Here is a 26,315-nt window from a genome sequence, read left to right as displayed (position 1 = left end):
CATAAAACATCCATGCAAGTAATGTTTTTTTTCACTTAATCCAGACCTTAATGATCAAGAGATATCAGAAAAGTGTCAAAGGAGATAAACCCATTTATCCCTAATAATGCATCTACGTTTCCTTGCCAGCAGCAGCTGATCTGGGAGCTTCATTCCTGCACCAGGGATATACAAAGACCTCAAAACTTAAATGTCAATACAATACACTTGTTGATTCACTGGGAAAAGTAAGTCATTGTGTACCAAGTTTCTGTTACATCAGTGATGCTTCGAGGCTCCCACGATAAACTCTGTAAATAAAGGTGCTGCAGGACAAAGCACAATTCTTTTTTTGTCTGTTACAAGGTATGTTTTCCTTTGCTTTCTGAAGGGTGTAACAGCCCATATTTCATGGAAATGGGGATCAAGAAGTTCTAGGAGGTATCACCATACAGACCCCACTACCATAACACCAAGGAAACATTATCATCTCTCCCATGCTACCTTCTCTCATACCCTCCACAAAGGAAACAACTCGAGCAGTGTTTTGTTTGTGTTGTAAACAGAGACCCTGTGGTTGTGATAGAGAAGCAAGAATGAAGTCAAGCATGCACTCACTGCACAGGACCAGATCTGTGACTGGGAAGATGGGGGGAAGTCCAAGTAATCATTTCAGACTATCCCACAAGAAAACCCTGCCTGGAGCACAGACTTGCTGTGCACTGGCTGTGGATTTTGACAGATTTCAATCAATAGAACCAAAATAACCTGAAATGACCGAGACAAAGTCACTTAAACTCATTGAATAGCTGTCCATGACTCCACTTGAACATTCTTTTGGGGGTAAAATGTTAGCACTGATGTTACAGAGGACTCCATTGTGTTAGAAGCACAAAGCCACTCATCATACTTCTTGCCACAGGACTTCAATAAAAATACCTAAGCAAGGCCCAGCCACAAAGAAACTGAAAGATAAACACCTAGGATTTCAAACAGGATTTAAAACTGCCTGGAAGCCAGTGTTCAGATGCTCACAGAGACTTGCTCTGTTGGAGCCAACACTTCTACACACTGTACGAAAGAGATTAGGCTGAGTGCTACTGTCTTCAGGTCCAAGGACACCAAATGGTGTCTGCGGGCTGCAAGACAAAGGTATAAACACCTAGGAAGAGGCCATCTTTCACCAGAAGGGAATATAATTTTCTGATCACCCAGAGATAATGGTGATTATACTTTGTGGACATCATGATGTGAGAGATTTCAAGCAGGCTCCTGAGTTGCAGACTAGAGGGAGTGACCGCAGGCACATATTTTTAGATAAATTGTGGTTACCAACTCTTAGCACACGTTCTTCCTCTTCACAATCATCAACTCCATTTTGGAGGGTTTCAGCCATCAGCTGTTCCTCAAACATCCCTTAATCAGGCAAAGGCAATCAGATGTCTCACTGGCTGGCACTATAGTTCTCAACAGGAAAGGGCAAGGAGAGAAGTCATCTGCATATCTCAGCAATTTGGCACTTGCATCACCACTGCATTTTCAGTTTATTTAGTGCCTATGAGTAACTAGAGAAAAAAATAATATGAACTTGTATTCCACCTCACTGCCTGACAGGTATACCCCTCCTTAAGAAAGCCCACAAGCCATTCTAGATCACCTAAACCCTACCTTTTCCTTTAGTCCTGAAGGAAATATAACAGGGATTGCAAATTTTATCCCATCAGAGGTAGAAGTTCTCCCACTGATTTCAATAGGACATAGATGATCCAAAGAAAAAGAGCTGTCTCTTAAAATAACAGATGGATGAGTAATTCCAGAGGTTTCACAGAAGGCTTTAAGCCTGTATTCATGGATATTAACAGCATTTCAACCAACCAAAAGCATAAAATTCATCACCAGAGCTAAGTATCACCTCTGTCCTTCCCACTTCTAAACAGTTCAATAAATGGCTCCATTGTTTTCTGACTGGCATTGTATAGATCACAGTTAGAGCCAGGTTAGAAGAAGCAACACCACACACATGAGACACTTGAACATGTTATAGCCCTCGGCCTCAGTTCTGCAACAGTTCTGCTTCTTGGTAAAAGCAGGATTTAAGTTGTCCCAACATAAAGAGTTACATAGCTTTGCTTGTCTTATTTTCACTTTATTTCAGTTCTGTTTCTCCCTTAGTCTCATTATGTTTTGCATTTAAAACCAGACTGCTTATTTTTATTGTTGCTTTCTTCTCATTTCCCATTAGTTTTCAATTCCAGGTCACCAGCACAGTCAATGGGGAACTTTGGCTCATGGATGATGGAAAAGATTCTTACAGCCAGTTATTTTTTACATTTTAAGATTCATTGAGAAATAATGAGTTATAACAGTCATAAAAGCTGTTGCTTTTGCCAAAACAAAGTTCTAAATAAAATGTTTAGCAAACGGTTGCCATTGTTCCTTTAAAGGGCAGCAAAGTGAAAGAAGTGACACTGACAAGAAAAAAGTCATCCTCCCCAGCTCCCTTTCGCAGCAGATAGGCCTCAGCTCCTCACTAATCATCTGCCATTCAATGAATTTTGCATCTTTAAATTGCAAAGCATGCACTAGAAGTGAGGGAAAAGCCTGTGCACAAACTAAGGCTCCAGCTCTTCCCTTCTGTTCCTAGGCCTCGGACACACAAGCTGATAAGAGGCAAGCTGTGGGCTGGATGTGCTCTCAGGTATCAGCATGCTAACCAGCATCGAAGCCTTGACTTCTTTTGCTTGGTTGGTTTGGAATATTTGTTTGTTTTGGATTTTGGTATTTTTCTTGGGGTAGGGTGGTGGTGGTACTTGGTTGGTTTGTTAGTTTTTTGGTTTATTTTTTTGAGGTAGGTGTGTGTTAATTCCCACCTCAAACTGTGTCACTACACAGCTTGATAAAGAAAGGAGGTTACCTGTGCATTTTAGAGTTCTTCACAGTGTTGTTTGCAGACAAGTATGGAGGTCTTCACTACTTTGCTTTTTGTTCTCCTTTTTTTTAAAGTACCTTTAAAGTGGATTTTCCACATTTGCAGTGTTTCCTGTGTACATGCTTAGAAACACCCTGATCCTCAGAGGAGAAACTTTGTGACCACATCAGGGCTGGCACTCTTCTCTCCCAATTCTGCACCCAACTACCACTAGACGGATGCGCCTCTACCAGAAACAGGATTTTTTTTTTTCCATGCTATGCCTTACACTGAAGACCCTTGGGTCTTTGACTGGAGGCCACCTAGATGATAGTAAAACATTTCATAGCAGTTTTTTTTTTTTAAAGACATATCCCAGCCACACTTAATTCCCCTCACAGAGGTGATTTTCAGGAAATGAGAGTGTTACTGTTGAGCACATAACAAGGTGCTCCTTTTGCCAACATAGTCCCTGCACGATCAGCATCTCAGTCACTGGTTTTCAATGTGTTTTGAAGTCCTCTTAGTAAGGAAAATGCTAGGTACCACAGACATCTATGTGAGAAATATGAAAGATATTTAGTGCTGTGGTCTTGGACAAAAACCTTTTGCTAGTACTTGAATCCTGGTTCGTTATGTGCTATTGGCATATTCCATCTTTGTTTCAAAATAAAACTACACTTCAAAGAGCAAATGGGATATTAGGTAGGTCACAAATCTAATACACAGGTTTTAATTTTTATATAACTAGGAAATATTTTTAAAAAGAGAGTTCAAGAAATACCTGGCTTCAAAAGATTATGCTGTTACCTTTCTGCACACTCAACCACCTCATAACAGCCATAAAAATAACAGAAACTGAGATGAGAGAAACACTTCCAAAATCCCTGGACTCCTATTTAGTGACTGTAGATGCAGTTGCAACACTTTGACAATTTGCATGTTTAAACTTGCCTGGATATTTTCGCTTAGCAGTCAAATATGCTCAGGAAGAGAAGTCTGACAAATAGATAAAACCAGGAGACTTGCCCTTTAAACCTTTTTTGAGTAAATTCTTTTCTACCAAGGTGGAAGGAGGTAGGCACCCTTAAAACCCAAAATACTTTGCTTATTTAAAAATAGCAGTAAGGTGGCATTTAACAAGCTTTGTTCACAGGTACTTTTATGAAGCCATAGGACAAAATTAGCATGGCCCTGTGCTCACGTGAAACAATTTATATGAGAAGGACATGACTGCAGCCTTCATGCCACCAGACCAGCTAGCCTGCCATGTGTTGCAGTGCTGGGAGGGTGCATCAGCAGCAATGCTGAGTTTCTACTTTGAAATGAAATTTTTCTACTAAGCCTAAGTGACTTTGGATCCCAACTGCAGTAATAGTTGTGATCCCCATCAGACACTCCTCCACCCCAAAGACAAAAACCATGATGCTAAAAAATAAGCAACTTCCTCCAGCTGCTAAATTATGAGGGCTTAGATTTTGGTCATACAACTAGTTTGCAGATGTATGATAACTACATGGCTAGTATACACTTACAAATCCTGGGACTGCATCAGCAGATCGGCTAATTGTGTTAATTAGCTATTTGCATGCACAATTACCTGATTTGTACAAGCAGTCAAGGTGATCATACATGTAAATTAGGCATGAATTTGCACAATTTACTCATCTGAAAATCTGCTATTCTACTTATTTTTAAGCACCAGAGATCAACAGCTACAGAAGACTCTGGTGAATTACTGTCTTTATGGTTCATACATTTCCCAACTTTTACACTCAGTGTGGGCAAGCACACTTGCACGTATGGTCACACAACCACGTATACAGAAATGGGCACGTCACCATCAAATAAATTCATAAAAAGAGAGTGACCTGCATCCCCATACAGACAGAAATTTACTTCTTATTTCCTAAAGGTCTTATTTTCCCCTTTATCTCTTCAGTGCTGGGAACTGCTGAGCTTAACAAAGCAAACTTGAGTTTACTTATCACAACAAGCTCAGGAAACTCTGCAAGGAACAGAAACCCAAACAACTTCAATGCAAATACTCAACCTGAAGCCCTGAAGACTGCTTAACATTTAAAGCCCCACTGCTGCCATGCTGACTTGCTGGTTAGGGGGTTTCAAACACAAATGGGTCATCTACATTTAATGTGAAGTTATAACATAGCTTGCCAAACAAACGGATGTTTATGCCATCGTGGGGCTGTTCAGGGATTCCAGAGTGGAACACATAGCTATTATAAAAAGCAAATTCTCTGAAAATTGCACACCTACCTCCTCCCCTCCTGAGGTAACATCTTTAGCTGAAGAGGGGTTTGGGATAGCACCATACGGACAACAAAAGCCCAAGGATGGAGTAATGCAGTGCAATCTCAAATATATCTCTGCCTGTTTCAAGTAGTAAGGTAATCAAAAATTTTCCGTTCACCAGGGGCAATAAAAACACTAGTTCAGCCAAGAAGAAACAAAACCCATAAGCTGATTAAGGCTAACACCCACATGTTCATATCAGAAAAAAAAAAAAAACAACCCCCCAACCAAATGCTTGATATAACATAGTCAAATAGAAGGTTAAAAACAGGTCTCCAATCTCAAGTGCTGTGCATCTCAGAGTTTCAGTAGCTGTGGTCATTTACAGGACTTCCTCAACAACACTTGTGGTTAGAGACTATAAAGTAATCCTGATAACTAGATCTTATAGAGAGGTTCAAACTCTGCTTCTGTCCCTCAGCACACATTAGTGGAAGATTGTTGTGCCATTGTTTGCAGCTTCTTCCCTTCTTAAGTAGAAGATGCTCCCCGGCCTAGACAAACTCTGCTTTAGGCATGTAGCTCTTTCCATCTCACCTTTTGTCCTCTCCTCATGAGCAGTCACTAAAACTAAAGGCCCTTCCAGCCAAAGGTCCTGGGGCAGAGCTGTTAATGGCTTCGTGTACACAATTCATATAGCAACACAACTGTCAAATTTACTCCTCGGTTTTTTCATCACTTCACTGTGTGGTGCAAATGTGTGTAAAACAGTAGGGACCTCTGGAAGAACATCGGGGCTGCACTGAACAATTTCTGATGCAGCTGCTGATGGTTAACGGGGCAGGACAAGTGTTTGCAGTGTTGCACCTCAATGCCCTGACTGATTCACCACCACCACTGGAAAGGAGTCCAACTCACTCTCCAATGTCTGAATATTTATGTAGCCCACTGGCTTTAAGGATGGTGCCACTAAAGACTGAGCTAGAACCACTTCTGTATCTTTTCGGTAAAGCAGCACATTTTTCCTATGTTACATTTAACAAAGGAGGCGTGCTGAATGTCTACTTCCTGCAAAAGTACTATAGATAAATATAAGTACTATAAATACATTCAAAATAGGAGTCAAGTTGCAATTCCACATCCAAATACAAGTCAATCCCTTTGAGACCTAGGGAATAGAGGAGAGCCAGACCCAGCTCAGCCCAACACTCCTCCCTGGCAATGCTCCCCAGGCACATGTGTTCAAATGTGTTTATCTGGGAAGGCTCAGGTCAGTTCAGTGCTGTAGGAGCATCTCCCGCAGCTGGAACATCCGAAGCAGGTAGCGCTCCATGTTGTAAACTGCTCATGCAGCAGGACTGAGAAAAAGGCATCTCCTGGTCACCGGCTGTTACCAACTACAGGAAAATGAAAATACAGCATCTCCGCACCTGTTCACCTGATGGTGAAGGAAGGAAAAGCCATTACCGAGTGACAGGAGACGAAAAACCAAAATCCACTTCAGCAACTCATCCCAGCACTGGTGATTAATCTCACACTCCCACAGCCTGATGCACATTAACCAGATAATTAATAATTTCTTTAGGGACTCCAGCTCGGCAACTGTTTTATCAACCTGCACAACATTAGGAGAGAAATGCTGCATTTGTGATCAAACCGCTGGAACTACCGATATGTTCTGCAGGAACAGGAAAGGCTTCGGAGCAATCTGTGAGCCCAGTTTTACAAGTAACTGTAACATATGTGCAGAAATCAAGGCTGCTCCTTTATCAGTGCAATCACCAGACTCAAAAATCTGAGCAAGATCAGCATGACAAGAATAATTAACAGCAATGACCAACTCCCATCCAATACCCATCTTTCCCCAACAGAAGTGCTTCTCAGTATTTTTTAAAACACATTTTGCTTTTTGCAGTAACACAGTATGTCCAATCATGCACTTCCACTATCCTTGGTATGAATAATAAATCAGACTCATTTACCTTACCACCAAAAAGATAAAATATTAAAAAAAAAAATAAATTTAAGTGTCATGAGATGTGTGAATTCTACAAGCCAAAGGCTTTCAAACAATTCAGTGCAGAGGATGGTCACACTTTGCATAGCTCTTGCTAACAACTTTTTGCCACCCTCTGTGCACTCACGCTCCATGCTCAAGGACAGTCACACAGGATCTGAAACACAATACCAAAGTGCTGGCACCACATTATCTCCCCCAGCACTTAAAAATGGACTGCTGAGAAAAATCATGGTAAGTATTCTTTCTGATATTAAACTCTCCAGTGTGTTAGATATATGTCAGTATCAAGTGATTAAGAATGACTGATAATTAATAAATCACATCCATGGAGAGTGACCGGGTATTATTTCTTTCAGCCTCTGAAAAGAAGAGCTAGATTCACACTTCTGCCTAAGCATTTTATCTTTCCAAATTAACAATCCTGTGTAACTGCTGCTAGCAAGGAGATGTTCCTTTTTTTTCAGTGGTCTTCAAAATAGTAAGTTATTTGGGCTGCTTTTCTACTAATACTTTATTGTTATCATTACTGTGCAGGTAAGGAAAGAGAGACCCATTATGTGTGAGAGTCTTAAAGCTTCCCCACCACAAACAGAGTGGGTTCCTAAACACAGCTTTAACTTGTCCTTTCATCACACAACCATTCTTCCACCTGGAAGAAGCTGCAGCTTTTGGCTACAGCTCAGCAGAGTATCTGCCTTCTAAAAGATATTCTGCTCTTTACACTCAGGTTGTGGAAACGGGCCCATGCAGAGCTCCAGCGTCAGCCATGTACATCTGCAGGACTGACCAGATATTTCTACATGCATATCCAAAAATGATACATTTCCTCCAAAGTTTGTTCTAAGACTAGGCTAGTAATAAAGAATGCTTTTTCTTCTAGTCCTTAATAGGGCTTAATTTGTATTTTTCTTTCATATAATATTAACTGAATGACGTAATATAGCAATTTTTTAATCATGTGCTTTAGTATTTATACAACTCTGCTCACCGTATTATTTGAGCCCCTTCATTTTCATAGTGTCAGTTACCATTATTCCATTAAATTAAATCCTTTTACAAGCATCTTTTTATAAACATGCACTAGAGATAACATAGCCACATGGTGAGGATTCAGAGACTACAGTAAGCAGATTACACCTGTCTTGATTTTCAGTGTAGCTGTCGGCAGAGTATATTCTCCCATCAAACTGCACACAGATCTCCTCATTAAAGCTACAGGGGAGAATAATTACAGAACAGTACATTGCAGTTTACCAATTGGTCTTGCATACATAATGGCCTATGAAAGAAAAATTGCATCCTCCAACAGCTGGGAAAATCTTTAAATTGTTATTAGTATTATTATAAAATAGCCAACATTTAAAACTATCCAATAACTTGCCTCCTGTATGCAAAGCAGACAGATAGAGGTGATCAGGTCCAAAAAGGTCTTCAACTCCCAGCCCATAAATATAATTATTTTTCCCTTTGCAAACACTCCATTCCCCAACCTTCTGTTCCACAGCAAAATCCCTTCCTTCTGAGAAATTATGCTGACTGCAGAGTAAGCCTTGAAAGCAAATGGGTGGTTTTCTGGATCTCCTAAGCCTTGCTGCTGAGCGTAAAGCATCACGTTTCCCCACATCCTCACTCCTTGGTGGGGAAAACAGTGAGTCCGTCAGGTCCCCACCATCCTTCTCCCAGCAGTCAGGGGAGATGGGGGTCTCAGTGGCAGCCTGTTATCTTCAGCCACATCTGAGCCTTTCTTTGGCACCACCAGCAGGTCTTCTTGCTTGGCAGCTGGCTGCTGAGGTGCTGCCTGCCCCAGACAAATGGTGCTGGGGAGGCTGCAAACATCTCCAGGTGGTGCAGAAGGGAGCAACCTCCTGGTGTTTCTGTCCCTGGCTTTTCACACTCCAGAGCTGAAGCATCCAGAATATACTGAACTGGTAGTCCCGTGGAACACCAGGAAAAGTGATTTTTTACCTGTGTTGATACTTAAGACATGTGACCTGTGTTAGTGTTAATGGATAAAAGGCAAATCTATTTTTGGATGTTATTTGCATTCCAAGATCCCAACTGTTAGGACCTTCAGGCCAGTCAGCAACCAAACCCATCACTCTTCAGGCACCACTTCTAAATACCAGCTCTTACTCATCACACAACAGACAATCTAAGAGAAAAAAAAACAGATATGAGAAGAGCCAAATTCTTCAGATGAAACAAAGCCAAGTTAGCTTTGCTAACTTTTCTTGCTAGCCAACAACCAAAGCATCCTAAAGCCCCTGCAGGACATCCTGACATGTTTGCCTACTCTGCTAAACCAGGAGCTAAGAGCTGAGAACTTCAGCAACAAGAGAACATGCTGCTGGACCAGTCTCACATATTCTGGTTCTCCCAAAAGATTTTCACAGGATCAAAGACTCCAAAAGAGACCCTTTTGTACAAGGAGCCCCACAGCTACCTTTTCCCAGCTCTGAGGAACAGAGACAAAAGCCACCTCGGCACGCAGAGGGATACTTACCATGTAAATGCATCTAACTGTTTGCAGCATTAAAATCACTGAACAAAATCGCTCTGTGAAACGACTCTCAGTACCAGCACTGCAAAGGATTTGCTGCTGCACTTTACCCAGCTGCACCTCCCAGACGAGCTGGCACGCTGCAGGCTTTCTTCCAGTCTCTCTCAGCTCATTACTCGTAACAGGGACACGCTGACGAAAGAAGCAGAGTGGAAAACTAAACGGAGCAGAGCCTGCTCTGGCCAGCAGGCAGCCCACCACCAAGCCAGTTGCTCCTATGTTCTAGGAAATCTTTGAGGTTCTCTTAGACAACTCCCTGTTTGCAAGGCTGCACCGCATGCTCCGGGGTTAGCTGGCGGCAGGCAAAGAGAGATCACCCAGTCTGACCTCCTGTGCAAACACTGCCTGGTAACCTTCACCCATTTAAACACTGCTTTCAACTCAGCAACTCCAGCACTTTTTCTAATTAGCAAGTTCGGGTAGAGAAATTCCTGGGCATCTCAATCACTGATTATTTTCCACAAAGAAAAGGGAAAAAAAAAAAAAAAAGAAAAAAGATTGATATAAACTTTCTGTCTCTGGTGCAGACATTACAAATTTTGTTAACTTGTTCCTCGGGCCCCAGCAGGGGCAGAAACCACCCTGGGGCAACCACCAAGAAGGGTGTCCTCCACCAGGAGTTCTGCAGCAAAGTCCAGAGGTGACGACACATGCACTCAAGGATATTTTATTCTGGCCTTGACTCTGTGAGGAGGAGCCCAGAGAGACCTCCTGGGGCTTAGTTCGTATTTCAACTCTCCCTCACAGAGCAATCTCACAGTAGAGAAGTGAAAAATAGCTTTGCCATCAATTGCCACAGTAGTAAAGTTTAGCCCTCTGGGAAAATTTTCCTCGACTTCACTAGTTCTGGACCAAAACATTAATCAAATAAAGCACATTAGCTATTATAGCTTGTATTAAAAATATAAATACCTCACAAAAACTGTGCTTTCCAAGGATTAAGTTTTAGAGGTCTGTACATATCTTTTCCTTCCACTACTGTTCCCTGACACTACTGACCATGCATATTCAAATCATCCATTTAAAGGTACTCTGAAACAAAACAATCCTTTATTAATTCAGATTATATACTCCATGACTTTTCGGAAGAATTGTATGTCCAACGTGTCTTTACAAAATATAGTTATTCCACCTTCCTGTTCTTTCTAGAAAAAAAAGCCAGCCTGGCAAGAGGAGAGAAAACAGGTATAAGACTACTACTGACTAAGCCATAATATATAGGATTACCTGGAAATTACCAAATTAGGAACCTGGTTTTCCTGAATGGAGAGGGAAGGGTGAATCATATCCACCCCAGACAAAGGAAGGAAAAGGGGAAAAAAATTGTATCAATTGAGTGGAGAAACCTGTCAGATATTTCAGTAGATCAGGACTCTGGCTATGTATCGGAGAGGAGAAGCCCTGATCAAGTCACATGCCCTTTACTACAGAAGATAAGATGAAAAGGTTTCAAAGGAAACTGATGGTGACAGTTTCTTCATTTGTATGCAATGTGACATACCAGATCCAAACTGTTGGCTACTTTTTGAACTATTTGTCAGGGGAGAGAAATTATTATTTTCTTTTATATTTTACTTTCAAGAACTCTTAGTCATTTGGGGGTTCTCCCCCCTGCTCTGTGTCCCGCCACCCTCTGTTTTATTTTTCAACCAGGATTCAAACATTCACCTTTGATGTAACATTTTTGCTGTGCATCAGAATAGCTATGCCAAGCTTCAGAAGGACAATTGAATACAGAGAACGAAAAGGATGACATCACTTCAAACATGAACTTTTAATAAAATTATCCTGAAGAAACGTCCCTGGTGATGATTATTTTCTTTTCCCTGAATCTTCTGTTTTACTCTTTCCATGCATTTGCAACAATTCAAATTACTGCCAGGCTAGTGGCTGTAGTTGACTCAGAGCCATCAACTACTTACAAGCAGAAGTATTTCTCCCTGTTTCTCAGTGATTCTGACAACAAGGGTGTTAAATACAACACAAAAAAATAACTCTGTAAGATCACAAGTCGCATGTATAGCCAATAGGCTGTATAACAGCTATATTCACAAGGCAAATAAATAAACTGAGGACTTGTGACTAGCTCAGCTTCTCCAGGGCCAAGACTTGATGGGTTTCAGCCCAGTGTTCCCTGTTGATGTGCAAAATATGCAGTTGCTTGTTATGTTAGTAAACTTCCTCCAAATCATGCCCTTCTTTCCAAAAAAAAAAAGGTACCAAACACCTTGTCAAAGTTCATCTGTCCTAAAGAATGGCACTCAATATTCATGAGCCAACCATACGTTTAAGGTAATAACATTCTCCCTGAAGTGTTGTGAAACATTCAGAAACTGCAGTAGTTGCAGCCATGTAAGTATCTGAGACTGAGACAGCCAGACACGAAAAAATATGTTGCAGTCTCCTGCATGAAGGAGAAGGTACTCAAACCACAGGAAAGTGATACAACATTCACTTCTAGCTCTGGTACAGCCCAGTAGATCAAATTTTAAAGTTGTAGAATTTCTTTTTAAATGTGAAAAATATTTTAAATGTTTCAAGATCTTTTATAAATCCTTGAGAATCCTAGAATCATGCTAATAAGGGACGCTGAATTTATGGACTCAAATCTAAGCCCTTTTAAACATTCAGGGTAAAGAAATAGCTCTTTCAACAATATTTTTCTCAATCAGCCCAAATATTTTTGAAGCAAATTTTTTAGAATACATAGCTTACATGTATGAGTCTACTGAGAGTTTACAGAGATATTTATAGAGAAATTACTGCAGTACAAAGATTTAGAATCACTTAGAAGGTCTTAAAAAGCATATGACAATACCTTTAGTGCATAAAGCTGCTGCCAGAAACTCCTGCCAGTGAGGTTTTTTCCCATACCATCACCTGCTCTCTGTCCATGCAGCCTAGACCTTCCTGAGGGCTGTCGTAACATCCCTTGTAGGGCAGCAAGAGGAAAAAAGCTGCACCTTCCCACCAGGTTCCCCAGCTCATCAGCCAGCCCTCAGGGCTCCTGCTCCAGCCCTGCTTTCCCAGAGCTACAGCTGCAGTCCATCTGCATCTCCTCCTCTGACACAGACCAGAGCAAACATGCCTGCAGTTTCCCTTGCTACTGTACCAGAGCCTTGCATTTCATTCTTTTTATGTTCTTGAAGCAACACAAATCACAAAATCCAAAACACACATGAGGAGCAATAACTCTGGTGTGAGCCAGAACCTCTTCCACCTGTGCCAATACGAAGACCATTGCACTAGCAAATGCTTTAAGAGGTGTTTCCCCCTCCTCTCACCACCCCCCCCCACCACCACCACCTTGTGATAAATTCTAACTCTGAATATCAAAAGCTGCCACTAATAGAAAAAAAACCAATGGGATAAATCCCTCTCCTGGACACACAAGCACATGAAGTTTCACATTACTTGCAAGTGGCCTGAAGAGTTTGCACCCTGCCCACACATCACTACATGGTTGTGCAATGAGACTTCAGTTTGATAGGCACAGCCCCACAGCAAGCATCTGTGGTTGCAAAACACCTATGTAATTGGTATTCTAACCCACATTGCAGTGCATGTCCCTGCCAGCACATCAGATGCCTGCTAAGGGTGACCCTGGTACACACCAAACCAATACAAGAGTAAATCTTTAAGAGAAATATAAATTGAAAATCTAAATTCGAACTAGGCATCACAGATTATAACTATTTGAAACTGCTGACACATTCACATGGATTATGAAACCTAAAGAAGATGGTGGGGAGACCCTATAGGCATATGATATATATGTGTATATATATATACACACACACACAAACACACACACACATATATATATATATATATATTATATATATATATATATATATATATACACATTGACCATACAGCAGTCTCATTATCCAGCTTCTGACACCAAACTTAAATGAAAAAATTACTCTTCCTTGGCTCCCCCAGCAGAGAAGAACAACATGGCAAGAAATCAGCTTTTCCAGGGGTGCTCAAGAGTTAAAGCCTGAGGAAGGTGGCCCCCTGAAGTGGCTACTGACCTGCATTAGGAGTCTGACAGGTATAGGTAGCTCTTCTCACACTCTCAGCAGGTGGCCTAGGCTTGAGCAGACTGAAGTGGATGCTGGTTCACCTGAGTACACAGCGCTGTAAGTAACAAAAATTCATCTCTTGCTGCAACTGTCCCTGCTACAGGAACAACAACTTCCAAAGACAGACAGGCTTTCAGTTATCATTAACTGAGTCAGCCATTCAGGGTCAGCTGCTACCAGTTATGAATCAGCACCATCAGGCTTTTCAAGTAGGTGTTAAAACCCAGGTGAAACTCATCCCCCCCTTCCCCAGGTGCTAAGCAAACCAGTGTTTTACCCCTGTGGTGCTGGGTGGGCTTGTGGCTCCTGCCAAAGAAGTGGTGGAAGTGATGACTGCAGCTGGGAAGGCACAGATATACCCTCCACCATGGGAACAAGGGGGTGGGGGATAGCTCATTTTGTGCTTTCGAGTAAGGCCAGTGGGTTTTCTCCCCTGTGTAGGTGTTGTGTTTTTGTGTCATGCCCAGGAGATGGAACAATTCAGACGTGCTCAATACCCTTCTCCCGCCCACTCAGTGTAACACCTTAGTCATCAAATCGTCCTATTGTGCTGCTCAATACTTTCTATAACAGTAGGAATATGAGAGTATGGCCAAAGATAGCAATGAACACACAAGGTAATTATTTTTAAGCTTGCTAATCACAATCAATAGTTTCTTAGCAAAACTGATGAGCTGGAGTTGGCTCCTATTTTTAACCAATAAGATATGCAGTCAAGACTTGAATTACACCATCGGGCAAGTCTCCAAACTCCTAACGACTGCCAGCCAAGAAAAGGATGGGTCCTTGGTGGGTCTTACTCCCTTCCCGAGCATGACATCAAAGTATTTTTTCCAGACACTATAAAGCCAGAAGTGGATTTTAACCGCTGCACAACTTCACCAAAAACACCAAACAAGAATCTAACTCTGTGCATCAAAAAGGAGTTTAGAATTCTTGATTGCTTGATGAGTTTGAAGTTTTGTAGCTGTCATGTAAAAGATAAACTCCTGGTAGAACATTGCCATGTGCCTTCCAGGAGTGTACAATTAGAAACAGATGAATACAAGTTGAAGATTCATTAGAAAGCTCACGCCCTCTCCCTATTTTGGTAGGATTTTTCCTTAAAGTAATATTTCTCATGTTTTGCTATCCCTTGATTTTTTTTTTATTTTTTCTTTTTTTATTTCAAAAGCCTTAACTTTCTGTGTTCCTTTTGGGAAATTCCTCCATTCCCTGCCACTGTCAGGAAGGTGTTATACAACAGAGCCTAAAATCATTCCCAACATTCAGTACTGCAGCAATAATTCCTTCTTGGAAGAAGGAACATGCTTTCGTTTGTTTTGTTTCTTCTATCCTCTGATTAAAAGCAACAATGAGTCCAAAGGAGTTGTACAATACCATCAACTGTAATTGTTGCCTCTCACAACAAATGTGAAGGGGATCAGGAAACACACCCACCCTTGATTACTGGGAAAATATCAGGGATAAAAGATGTCAGCAGGGGCAAGTAATTCTGTTCATCAGCTTACAAAGACGAAGGTAAGAGAGACCAGCACCAGCCCTGCGTTCATTTACTGGGTGGATTTACAGCGGTTCGGAGGTTGCAGAATTACACAAGCAATTAACACTCTCTTGATTTTCCTGTCATAATCCTCTAGTCTAGGATATTTTCAACTTTTTTTCTGATGTCTGCTGCTGGATGAAGAAGGCTGAGTGATGAAGGTGTCCATGAGGTGTGTGGCTGGGTTGGCACCTCTCAAGGAGCAACATCAGGCCAGTGGTACAAGGAACGCTGCTGGCTGCCAGAATTTCCAGACACCTAACATGACCAATGCTCTCTGCACCAGGAGTGACACTGCTGTACTCAATGGAGCTTTTTGAAGCCTGCCCCCAAACATTATATGCAGTGTCACTGTTTATTAAAGATAACTAAGGCCCTAAGTCTTTATTTACTTCTGTTTATTGCTATTTTAGCAAGAATCACCAGAGAGCAGCTACGCTTCTGGTCCACCAGGGTTCTTTAATCACTGTTAGTAGGTAAAATCATGTGTGACAACTAATCCAAAAAGCAGATTATATTTATTTTGGCTACAGTGGCTTGCAATTCGTTAAAATCAACAAAGCCTTTTCATTAGCCCCCTGCTGATGTCCTAAAACCAGATATTTCAAGGGTCTCAAAGCACAGAGCTACACACATGCAGCAAAGCTGGGACTCACAGACTTGCTGTTGCCATACTTACTGTAAAATCTTATTAAAAACAACAGCAAACTTCTTATTTTCTTTCATAAAAGGGCTTAATTTATGATCTCAAATTCCAAAATCAAAATCTTAGAGGCAGGACTTCTTAAATTTCAAGAAGTATTAGTGAATCAACAATATAATTACCACTGAATTACTTGCTCAGGGTTGTGTGTTGTAAAAAAAGCTGTTGTAACACTGCAAGGAGTGAGATTACAGCTTCAACAAGTCTAAATATGAGCCTACATGCTTGCTGAGCCCCCTGCATCCTAGAACCACATTTGAATAACTGAATTTCTAGTTAACAGTGTGATCTTGCAAATCTCATTGTCTGTGATATCATGATCTCTGGCCATAATGTCCTGACGACCCTGCCTCAGACCTGCGATCATGACAATATACGTTTGGGATCCCAGGTGTTCAGAGTAGATCCATACAAAAGTTAAGAGTTCTGTCTCTTCTCCAACCTCACTGCTCTTCAAACACTGCCAGGAAGTTCACAAACCCAGACACAGCCTTACCATAACCAGCAAGGGCCACCATTCATCCAGAATAGGAAATTAATGCATTAGAAGGCCACATAATTGATTTTTAATATATATATATATATATTTATATATATATGACACTGATTTACATCAATCAATTTTTCCCTCTTTTGTTATGAATTCCCTGAGTAACATACACATTTTTGGTCACTGCCATCACCCCCTGTCGGACAAGTGACTTAAACAACACCCTTGTCATTGTGAAAAAAGCCACTCCTGACCTGCATTCTACCATGCAGACATATTTATTTCCCACAGCTGGATGTGGACATGGATCTGCTTTGCAAATTTTCATGTCTACTGCTGAAGTGGAGCTCCTTGTTTGTCCCCCAAGCACAATCTCAAACATTGTCAAGGCCGATTATTAGACATCACTTCACACCAGCCTTTTCCAGATCTGCAAATCTCCAGCGGTTTAGAGGGAAGCCAAGAGCAGTCCTTTAGTGAGAGAACCATTCCTAAACACACGAGCCAGCACGGTGCCAGGCTGCCCCTGAGACAGGAGGGTCACTTCATCTCCTGCCATGCCACTGTCCTCCAGCTGGCTGCAGCCCCTCTAAGTTCACACTCTAAACACAGCAAACCGTCTGCTAAAGCAGAGAATAAAATCCAGCCTGGAAGGAAAACCAAGATACAAAGCTTTTCTCCAATGGCTAATCAGAGTTTTGTCCACAGGGAAAACTGAGCCCCATCTGATATACAACTTAGCGCTTTGGCTCTCCATAATTAAAACTATTGTTGCCATGGCAATACAAAGGCTGGTAAAAATATACACCAGGCTAATGTCATGCCTCTTTGGTGATACAATTTGTTGTCCCAGCCTGGCTTGTGCCAGGATGGAACAAAACGTGACTCGAAAATAGTTGACTTGACGAGGTTTGTTATTTAGGAGTCAGATGCTGTGTGAGCTGTAAGACCACTTTCTCAGGCTCCCTAACGTGACCACTAATCCTGTTAAAGTCAATAGCAGTTTTAAAGATAATTTCAAAGACAGCAGTTTTGATCCTACACTACTAAATTTCTCAAAGCACCGTAAAGAAAGAAAATATAAAAAACCATATAGAGTATAACAAAGAACCAATCAGAAGGATTAACATACGTATACTTAAAAATAGATACAAAATTAAAAGCAAAACCAAACACCCAGGGTTTGGTTGGCACTTACTTATTCATTTGAAACTGTAGTCTCTATTGAGCTTGTTATAATCAAGCAGGACTTAGAGGTCACCCAGTGACCTCTGAATAGCAGCAAGTAATCTGCTATTTATGAAATATCATAAAACATCACTCTTTCTCTATGGATACACACCTATATATGCATAACCCACACAGACACACCAAGAGGTTTTTTATAGGACAGGACAACAATTTTAGGAGTTTTGTGACTTGCAATCCAGTAATTTCTTCCTTATGTGGAAATCTCTAATCAGATTCCTGAGGCGCACAAGAGTCTACTCACGTGGAAAACTTACAGGTGCACCTGCTGCTTTTAAGCAGTTGTATGGGAATATCTGCTTCAACAAAAAGGTGAGCCACAGAGACTTAAGTAAGAATCCCATTAATGCCAATGTCTATTGACAACAGTCAGAGTTTTGCTTCTTTCTGGAACGGAAAGCCTCATATATGGCCCAAGCACAAACAAAGAGAGATGGCTGTGGACTGGAAGGTGGGCAAGTGCATGGGAGATCCACTCAAGGAAGAAGGCAGTGACTTTCTTATTTCACCTGGATTGCTAATGGCTCTTGTACTGCTGCAAAGCAAAGTATTTTCTGTTATCCAAATCCCAGCATGAAGTTTGTGCGCAAGTGCTTTAGCTGCCATGTGGCCCCTGAAGGATCAATTACAGATGAGGGGACTGATGATGGAAGGTCTCTGGGACCATCAGTGTTAAGCAGCAGGACAGAGTAGGGGGTGTAGAATAAGAAAGGTCAGCAATGGCATTTATGGAGAGGGACCAGGAAGACCTGTTTCAGAGAACTGATACCACATGGAGACTCTTTTCTCAGGGAGTAGCCAAAAGAAACCTGGGCACTTCCCTAAGAAACAGATCCAGCACCAAAGTCCAAACAGTATGGTCCAGGGGATGCCTTAAAGGCAGACGGTAACTGGGATCATGATGGTGTATGCCACAGCAATACAAAGAATTCAAAACCCAATGCTTTACCCCCCCACTGTCCTCCCCATAAGAAAGAGGAGAGATAAAAAAAAAAGGCATCATAGCGGTTGGACACATTGCTTTATACACTCCTGGAAAGAGTTCATACGGTCTGGTCATTAGCAAATGATAAAATTCTATAAAAAACATATGAGGCTGTGAAAAAAGAAGGGGAGGAAAAACTAATGGACCAGAAGAAGAACAATAAACTGGCAGATGGGAGGTCCCAGCTCAAGAAGAATTTGAAGGAATGGAGAGATGTATTCTTGGAAGAGAAAGGGTACATCAGGTAGCTGACATATTGAGTTTCCAGGAAAAAGGGGAGAGTATTAATGACAGTGCAGCTGACGGTTTCAGCAGCTACCAACGAAATGATTTGCCCTTCTTTTTCAGCTGAAGAGGTGACAGTGTGGATATGGCAGCTGATTTACATACATCATCATAACTTTCATAGGAATATCAAATTTCTTTATAAGGACTTGTAGTACCAGCTTTGCAGGTCAGTGTCAACGTCTAACAGAGCCACTAGAGACGAAGGGGAAGATTCAGAGGGGCACCGAGGTGGTTAAAACAGTGCTTAACCTGAATCCAATTGCCTAATTAAAAAAAGATTCCAAAATCTCCCGCTTCAGTAACTGTAAATGCATCAGGGCTAACATTTACGACCACAAAGATCACCAGAATCAATTCCTGCTTCCCTGGCAGCTGTGTGCCTGTCACCTCCCTAAACTTCACTGTGATCCGACACAGGCAACTTGTTGTGAAGAGGCCCAAGGTGAGCTTGGACTACTACGATCACACACTGATGGTGCCCTCTTTCCTCAGCCCTGCTTTTTGCCAGTGACTCTCCAATATAAAATACACAAGTTCTGCCATAACAGAAGAGTGGCTTCTGTGCAAGGCATCTGTCCCCAGCTATTGCAAGAAGGCCAGCTGACTGCACAGGCCTGTCTTTGCTGGCCTGAACTAAATCTTTGCTTTGGTTCAGCCCACAGCAAACAGTAATTTTTTTTAGGGTTACAACACACTAAACTGGAAGCACATAAGGTGACCGAAGGGATAACTAAACATTGCCCCAGAGTTTCATTTCAGTTTTGGTGATTTTAGCATACCAAATACAAAACTATTTGTAGGATTAGGCCTTAATTGTACACAAACCCTTGCCCAGTATGAGGAACAAGGAACAGGCACCAAGAAAGCTCAGTAACAGCAGTTTCCAACCATAAGCCAGGTTTAGTAACACATCAGGGCTTTAGAACATACAAAACAATTAAGGAACCAAGACGGTGTTTGCTATTCTTCCCAGCCTGACTTTATTATGTTCTCACCATTTGCAGATGTCTCATCTATTTATGACGTTCTTTATGGCATGTAGATTTTGTTACAAAAAAAATTCAGGTTGTGGATTTTTGCCAGTGACAAGCTGATGTTGCTCAGAGCAGCATTAAAATGCTATCATGCTGTTAGATTAAGTAACCTATTTTCTCTACTAGCACAGATTGTACTTTAGTTTTGCCCTTACACCTACCAAATTGCTGTTTCTTGCAAGATTTCCTTTTGAAGGTAGTTGCCAATCTCCAAAACAATGCTATTTTCACCAAATGAAAGAGGAGTTTGTAAAGGAGTACACTACACTAAGAACAGGAGCTGGACCTCTTTTATATTTCAAAAATAATAGTAAAAAAAAAGGGCAGTAAGTCAAAATAGCAAGTTGTATTTCTTCTTTACTTTTAAGCAAGGTCTCCCACCTCCCATGAGATGACTCATGAGATATTGCCACATGTGTTATTTTGAAACAGGTTTTATAGAGTAAGTAGCTATGGTAGGTACCCCATAGATGTACCTGGTCCTAAACCTGCTGACATAACAACAACTAATGATTTAACATTTTTTCTCCCTTTGTTACTTTCCATTTTTAACCTTCTGAAAATCTCTCACTCCTCTCTGCCAACCATTCAATTTGGGGCATTTTCATCTGTAGTTCTTTAAAGGGAATAGTCTGTGATAGAGACAATGAGACCAGAAATGAACGGGTACAGTCAAATGTGGACACAGGTATTCCAGCTAGGACAGTTCTAGAACATTAAATATAAATACTACATAGGCTGGAGAAGTAAAAAAAAAAAAAAAGAAAAACTGAAAAAAAGAGTCCAAACTACAAGAAACCAGTCGCATCGATTAGCTGATTAGTTTGCCAGTGAGTGATTAGTCAGAAAGGCTGGAATTAGTCACTGCAGCCCTGTCTCCCATGAATAAAATGTGGGGAGGACACCCTTTCCCACCCTCAGTGACAGATGATATCTGTTTTCTCTTTCGAGTTTGAATTTAAGAGCCACTGAAGCTCAGCAAGTGTATATTCTGGCTCAAATGAGCTGAAAATTGCATTCAATTTGAATTTCAAAACCAGAGGAGAAGGAGGAATGAGGGGAGAGAGAGGGAGAGAGCTCAGCAGGACCCATCAAGCCAGGTCCCTCTTGCAGCAGGTCCAGCTGCACCCAGGCAGGCTGTGGAGCTGAAACCCAGGGCATGATGCAAAGGAAAGAGCATTGCTGGACAACAGCCCAGTTCCAGTTTAAAAATAAACGTTTTGCTGTCAGGATCAAAGCAAACTCTGCTTTTATGTATATTACAAGCTATACCTTCAGAAGAAAAAGATTCTTTTGGTTACTTGAGCAGAGAGAGGCAGTGGGAAGGTAGGGCTGGCCAGAGGGAGGGGTGTCCAGCTTTCCCACTGCAAAATCCTCAGTAATTCAGACTACTCTGAAAGGACGTGCTATCCCCTTGAAATGAGCATACACACTGAATGTAGGCACTGAATTTTCCTGAACACAAGGTTCATTTAAGGTTGCACTTTTTAGTGTGGGGTAACAGTTAATTTATGTCTTCGTGGGTGAAGGGATTATTTCCCCTTCCCTTTGTGCATTAAATTTACAGTTATATCTGATGACACTGAAAGAAATGAAGTTACGCCTGCAACCCAAATATATCCTGTCATTTGATGGCATGATAGCAGTTGGTCTCTTCAATGGAACTGATAATGTCCAATATTCAGTATAAAAATGATAACATACCAAATCAAGACATTCTTCAGCAAATTTCTTACTGACTTCAGTGTGTAATTTGACCCAAGGGTTTGGAGTAGTAATAAAATAATTACAATTAATCATGGCTAATAATTAATAACGTAAGGATTAAAATGTGTCCATTTACACATTCAGGATCAGCATTTTCTAGGTACCCTTGAGACACTTTTAGCTTCCCTTCCCAAACAGAATGCTTGCAGTAGCATTTAGAACTGGGGAGTCCAGCCATCAGAGAAACTGGCTTTACTTTGTCTCATGATATTCATTATATGACATTACATTCACAGATAGAAGGGTCCCAATAACATACTCATATTCTCTGATGCAGCTTAGATTTCACAGCTCAATTATGTTATTACAAGGTTTCTCCCTTTTTTCCAACTGTTTCTTTCACTGATAAATCAGTAAATTGCCAGCTTTACATATGATGTGATGTGAGTCAGGATCCAACCCCACAAAACAAACAAACAAAAAACCCAAACCAAAACAAAAACAAAACATGAGGTCAATTTTCCTGGCCATTAATCTAATAAAAGCTCCCAGGCAAGAGTTAAGCACACACTAATAGATATACTTTGGTATGCTGTGCCTTTAGCAAGTCTTAGATTTCCCTCTATGGCAAAAGACTGTATTAACACACAAAGTGAGCTAGCGTGCTGGTTTAAAGTTTTCCCATCACCAAAGCAATTTTGACCAGTTCTTTTGGCAGATAAAGAGACAATGTGAACATCTCTAAATTCTGTTTGCAAACTGCACCACACAGAAGAAAAGTTTTGAAATACTGCAGCCACCTGGATAAAATTGCATATATACTTGAAACCACTTGAAAAACACATCATTGTGCACCACACTGGTCAGAGGAACTACTCAAAGAACAGGGCACTTTGTAGATATCCAAATATGCAACTGTATGCCTTGTTTTGGAAGGCATTATTGGGTATTATTGTTTCAAGTTTCATTCTTGCACTGTCTTCTTGCTGCCTAGATTGTAATGCCCCAGAAATACTGAACTCCTGTCTCCATGCTTCTCCCCGTATGCTCTCATCTCCCTAAATACAGACCCCAGAGGTTCATTTCTGGAGGGGAAGAGGAGACATACACAGACCCATCTCCATCACTCATTTCTCAAAGAAAACTTTCTTTGTAAATCAGATTATCTACCATTACAATGCTTACTTTACTGAAGATGATACTCACTTTACAGGAGAGAGAAGACAACAATAAACAGGCAAAATATATGGCATACTCCTGACAGATCAATCTTCATACTGGAGCTTCTTATTCTAACCAATAACACATAATAAGAGTATTAGCCTGATGACAGCATTGCATTAAATAACTCCATGGCTTCCAGACCAGAGCCAAACCACATTCAGTCTGCTCTGGTCCATTGGACCTACTCATGTGGACATGCCCCTGATGGTGCTCTGCTCTCCCAGCTGGAAAGGCCCTGCCTGATCCTGCTATGGCTGTTGGTGCTCAAACTGCTCCGTGGCCTTAGTGCCGTTAGCAGGCAGCAGAGAACACGGAGCAAGCGTGGGTGACAAACACGGCATCAGAGGAAATACTTGACAATTTCTCCAAGGTACTGGACACTGCAGTAGTTTAGCTGAATGGCATGCTTGCCCACGTAATGCTGCAAAGTCAAGAAGACCTTATGTTATTTACTAGGTGAGTGCCGGTTTCATCGAGATGATCTCTACGAGTTGCCTGTTTGGTAAAAAAAAAAAAAAAGTTCCCTATTTTTTTTCTAGAGACATCATCCCCTTTCCCAGTTGAGCATCACTTATTCAACATTGCATGATTAACACCATGAAACATGGACATACCTCACAAAAATAACCCTAGGAGGAATAATCATTTCACATGGAAGCCACCTTCCACAAACTTTTCTTCCGTCCTTTAACTCATTGTTATCAAAACCGGGGAGGTATGAAAGTCAGGCAGACTGCAAATCAGAGTATGAATGCAAAACCCACTAGATGAGAACTCTGCCACTATTTTCTCCTATGCAGCATTTTACACCAAAAATGTTCTTATTGCAGCAATATTTGTGGTAAGAACATGCTGCCTCTCCAAGTCTAGAGAAAAAAAGGAGAAAAATATTGCTGGGTTTTCTTGTTGTTAATTGGGACCACCTTGGATTTGAATAATTTACAAGGTAAATTATAAAGGGTGAGTCTTTATTAATGACATCACAGAGATTCAGCAAATCCATGCTGTCCAGTGAAATTACTCATTCCGCGGAAACAATGCTGCTCTCGGAGGCGGCATGACAAAGCCTGCAAACAAGCAACATGGTGGAAAACACTGATCCATGGCTGCCCTGAGAAGACCACATCCCTCAGAGAAGAGGAGTGTGAATATACACGAGTCTCCCCAAAGCCCTTCTTGGTACCGATCCCAACCTCAACCTGTTAAAGTCCATCCCTGGTTGTTATGGCACAAGGCTGCCGATGATTTATTAAGAGCTCTTAGCTCCATCAGACAGTTTACAATTAACAGCTTCTCCTTTTCTTAAATATAAATAAATACATAAATGAAATCAGAGCTGCTAAGTGCTGGGTGTACCTAAAGCTTCGATGACATCACCGGCAACTGCCAGTCACCCAGGATGCAAAAATAAATAAGGGATGCGGGTGGGGGAGTAGAGGGGGAGGCAGGGTATTTACTCAATCAGTACCTATTTTTGAATTTCCTTCAAGCTGGCTTGGACCAAGAGCCATCAATTATTTAAAAGAAGTAACATGATGCTTCCTTTGTTGAGGCAAATCTGCAAGCAGACCCCAAGAGAGAATAAAAAATGAATTAGGCAGAATTTATTAGTGCGCTTGAAGAAAACAGATTCAGCTATCGGAGCTGACTGTGGTTTTAAAAATAGTGTATTTCTGCCCATGAACAATAGTTTCTCTCTTTCTCCTTTACCCCACTTGATCCTCAATAATCTCACCTCTCACCTCTCCTTATGCTTTCTTTTTTCTTTTTGAAGAGGGCATAACACTGGAAGAGGCATCAATCATTCCTTAAACTTCTTCCTTCTTTTCTGACTTGACTTGATGTATTGTCTTCATTTAAATTACAAATATACTAATCTAAAACACTGTTTACCAAGCAGCATATTAAATGAAAGATGCAAGAAATTGCATCACTCACATTTTAAAAATGACTTTAGACTCAGGGACACATAAAAACAACGAGACAGGATGATCTGCCTTGGTTGCTATATTTCAATCCTAGCAAATAAGATTCAGTTCCTGTGGTTTTCTGCTCAGGACACTGCTAGCCCCCATTCAAACAAATCCTACCAAAATCAGTATAAAACCTCCTCCTTGGCAGATGTCAGTTGGAGTTCCTGCGACACTCCAGGAAAGTGCAGAGCCAATGAGATCAAGGTCTCAGTCCCTGGGTCTGCACCTGGTCAGTCATGGAGCTCACACCTGAGAGAGTCACTTCAGGGCTTTGAGCAAGGGTCTGGCCATGCCGGAGGCTGCAGCACAGATAGAAAGCAAGTTGAGGCTGATTTCAAACCCAGTGACAGCACTCGGCCACAGGAACTCTAACAGCAAAGGAACGCTTGCAGGACGAAAAAAAAGCACTGTCTTCACTCAAGGTTCCCTGCTGCATCCTTCACACCAGGGAAACGATGCATTTAGATCATTTTGGGTGACCTTTTGTGGCATCCAGCAGCTGGAAAGGGCAAATGCCGCCTTACAAAAACTCTGAGCTCGCTTGCGCGTGAGCGGAGCAGGGCGGACACGCTCAGCCCTCCTCCTGGTATTGGGGCTCCTTCCCCTCGGCCTCAGGGTGGTTGCCAGCAGCTGGAAGGCTCGACTGAGGCTCCCTCACTTGCCCCTCTCCTCCTGGGAGGGGCTGGGAGCAAAGGTGCTGGCACTCTCCACAGCTCAGCAGGGATGAGCCTCAGGAATCGGGTTTTAGGCTGCCTCCTTCTCCCCCTTCTCCAACCCCCCAAAAAAAACAAAGGTCATCACTTACTAGTACCTCTGCTGGTACGGCTTGATTAAAAGCACTCTTAGTCCAGAAGCCAAATAAGTTTGATACGAACCGAGAACATGGCCTCAAGGAGTATTATCTCGTGTTACAGAAATTACTGGAACATTACTTATCAGCACAAGCCTGAAAGAAATTACAAAGCTTTGGAAACAGAGACCATTAATGGCCAGATATGTTTGCGTTTCCTCAGATTAGCTCAGAGAAGGGACCTTTTCACAGATATGGTCTAGTGTCAGGCATAACAACATGGATTGTGAATCACAGACTCACAAAATAGTTTTTTGGTTGGAAGGGACATTTAAAAGTCATCTAGTCCAACCCCTCTGCAATGAGCTGGGACATCTTCAACTAGACCAAGTTGCTCACAGGCCCATCCAATCTGACCTTGAATGTTTTCAGTGATGGGGCATCCACCACCTCTCTGAGCAACCTGTTCCACTGTTTTACCACCCTCATTGTAAAAAATTTATTCTTTATATCTAATAGATC

The 26,315-nt window shown here is 41.6% G+C and overlaps 1 protein-coding gene across 6 annotated transcripts in view; it reads right to left on the bottom strand.

The window, feature by feature from the left end:
• ESRRG (estrogen related receptor gamma) overlaps nucleotides 1-26,315 on the bottom strand; it is a 366,229-nt gene that overhangs the window by 270,540 nt on the left and 69,374 nt on the right. For 3 of the 6 annotated variants that reach the window (XM_018085064.3, XM_018085062.3, XM_018085067.3), the window contains exon 1: nucleotides 9,664-9,980. The exons of the other annotated variants lie outside the window; for them this stretch is intronic. Coding sequence is in view for 1 of the 3 variants with exons in the window: in XM_018085062.3 (XP_017940551.1) it covers nucleotides 9,664-9,693 (30 nt within the window). In the remaining 2 variants the exon portion in view is untranslated. Of the gene's footprint in view, nucleotides 1-9,663; nucleotides 9,981-26,315 lie in introns of those variants that run through there. 6 annotated transcript variants of the gene reach the window in all.

Source organism: Manacus vitellinus, unplaced genomic scaffold (genome assembly GCF_001715985.3).
Source record: "Manacus vitellinus isolate BGI_N305 unplaced genomic scaffold, ASM171598v3 scaffold_8_pilon, whole genome shotgun sequence".
Taxonomy (NCBI): domain Eukaryota; kingdom Metazoa; phylum Chordata; class Aves; order Passeriformes; family Pipridae; genus Manacus; species Manacus vitellinus.
This window is presented reverse-complemented; position numbering and strand designations above follow the sequence as displayed.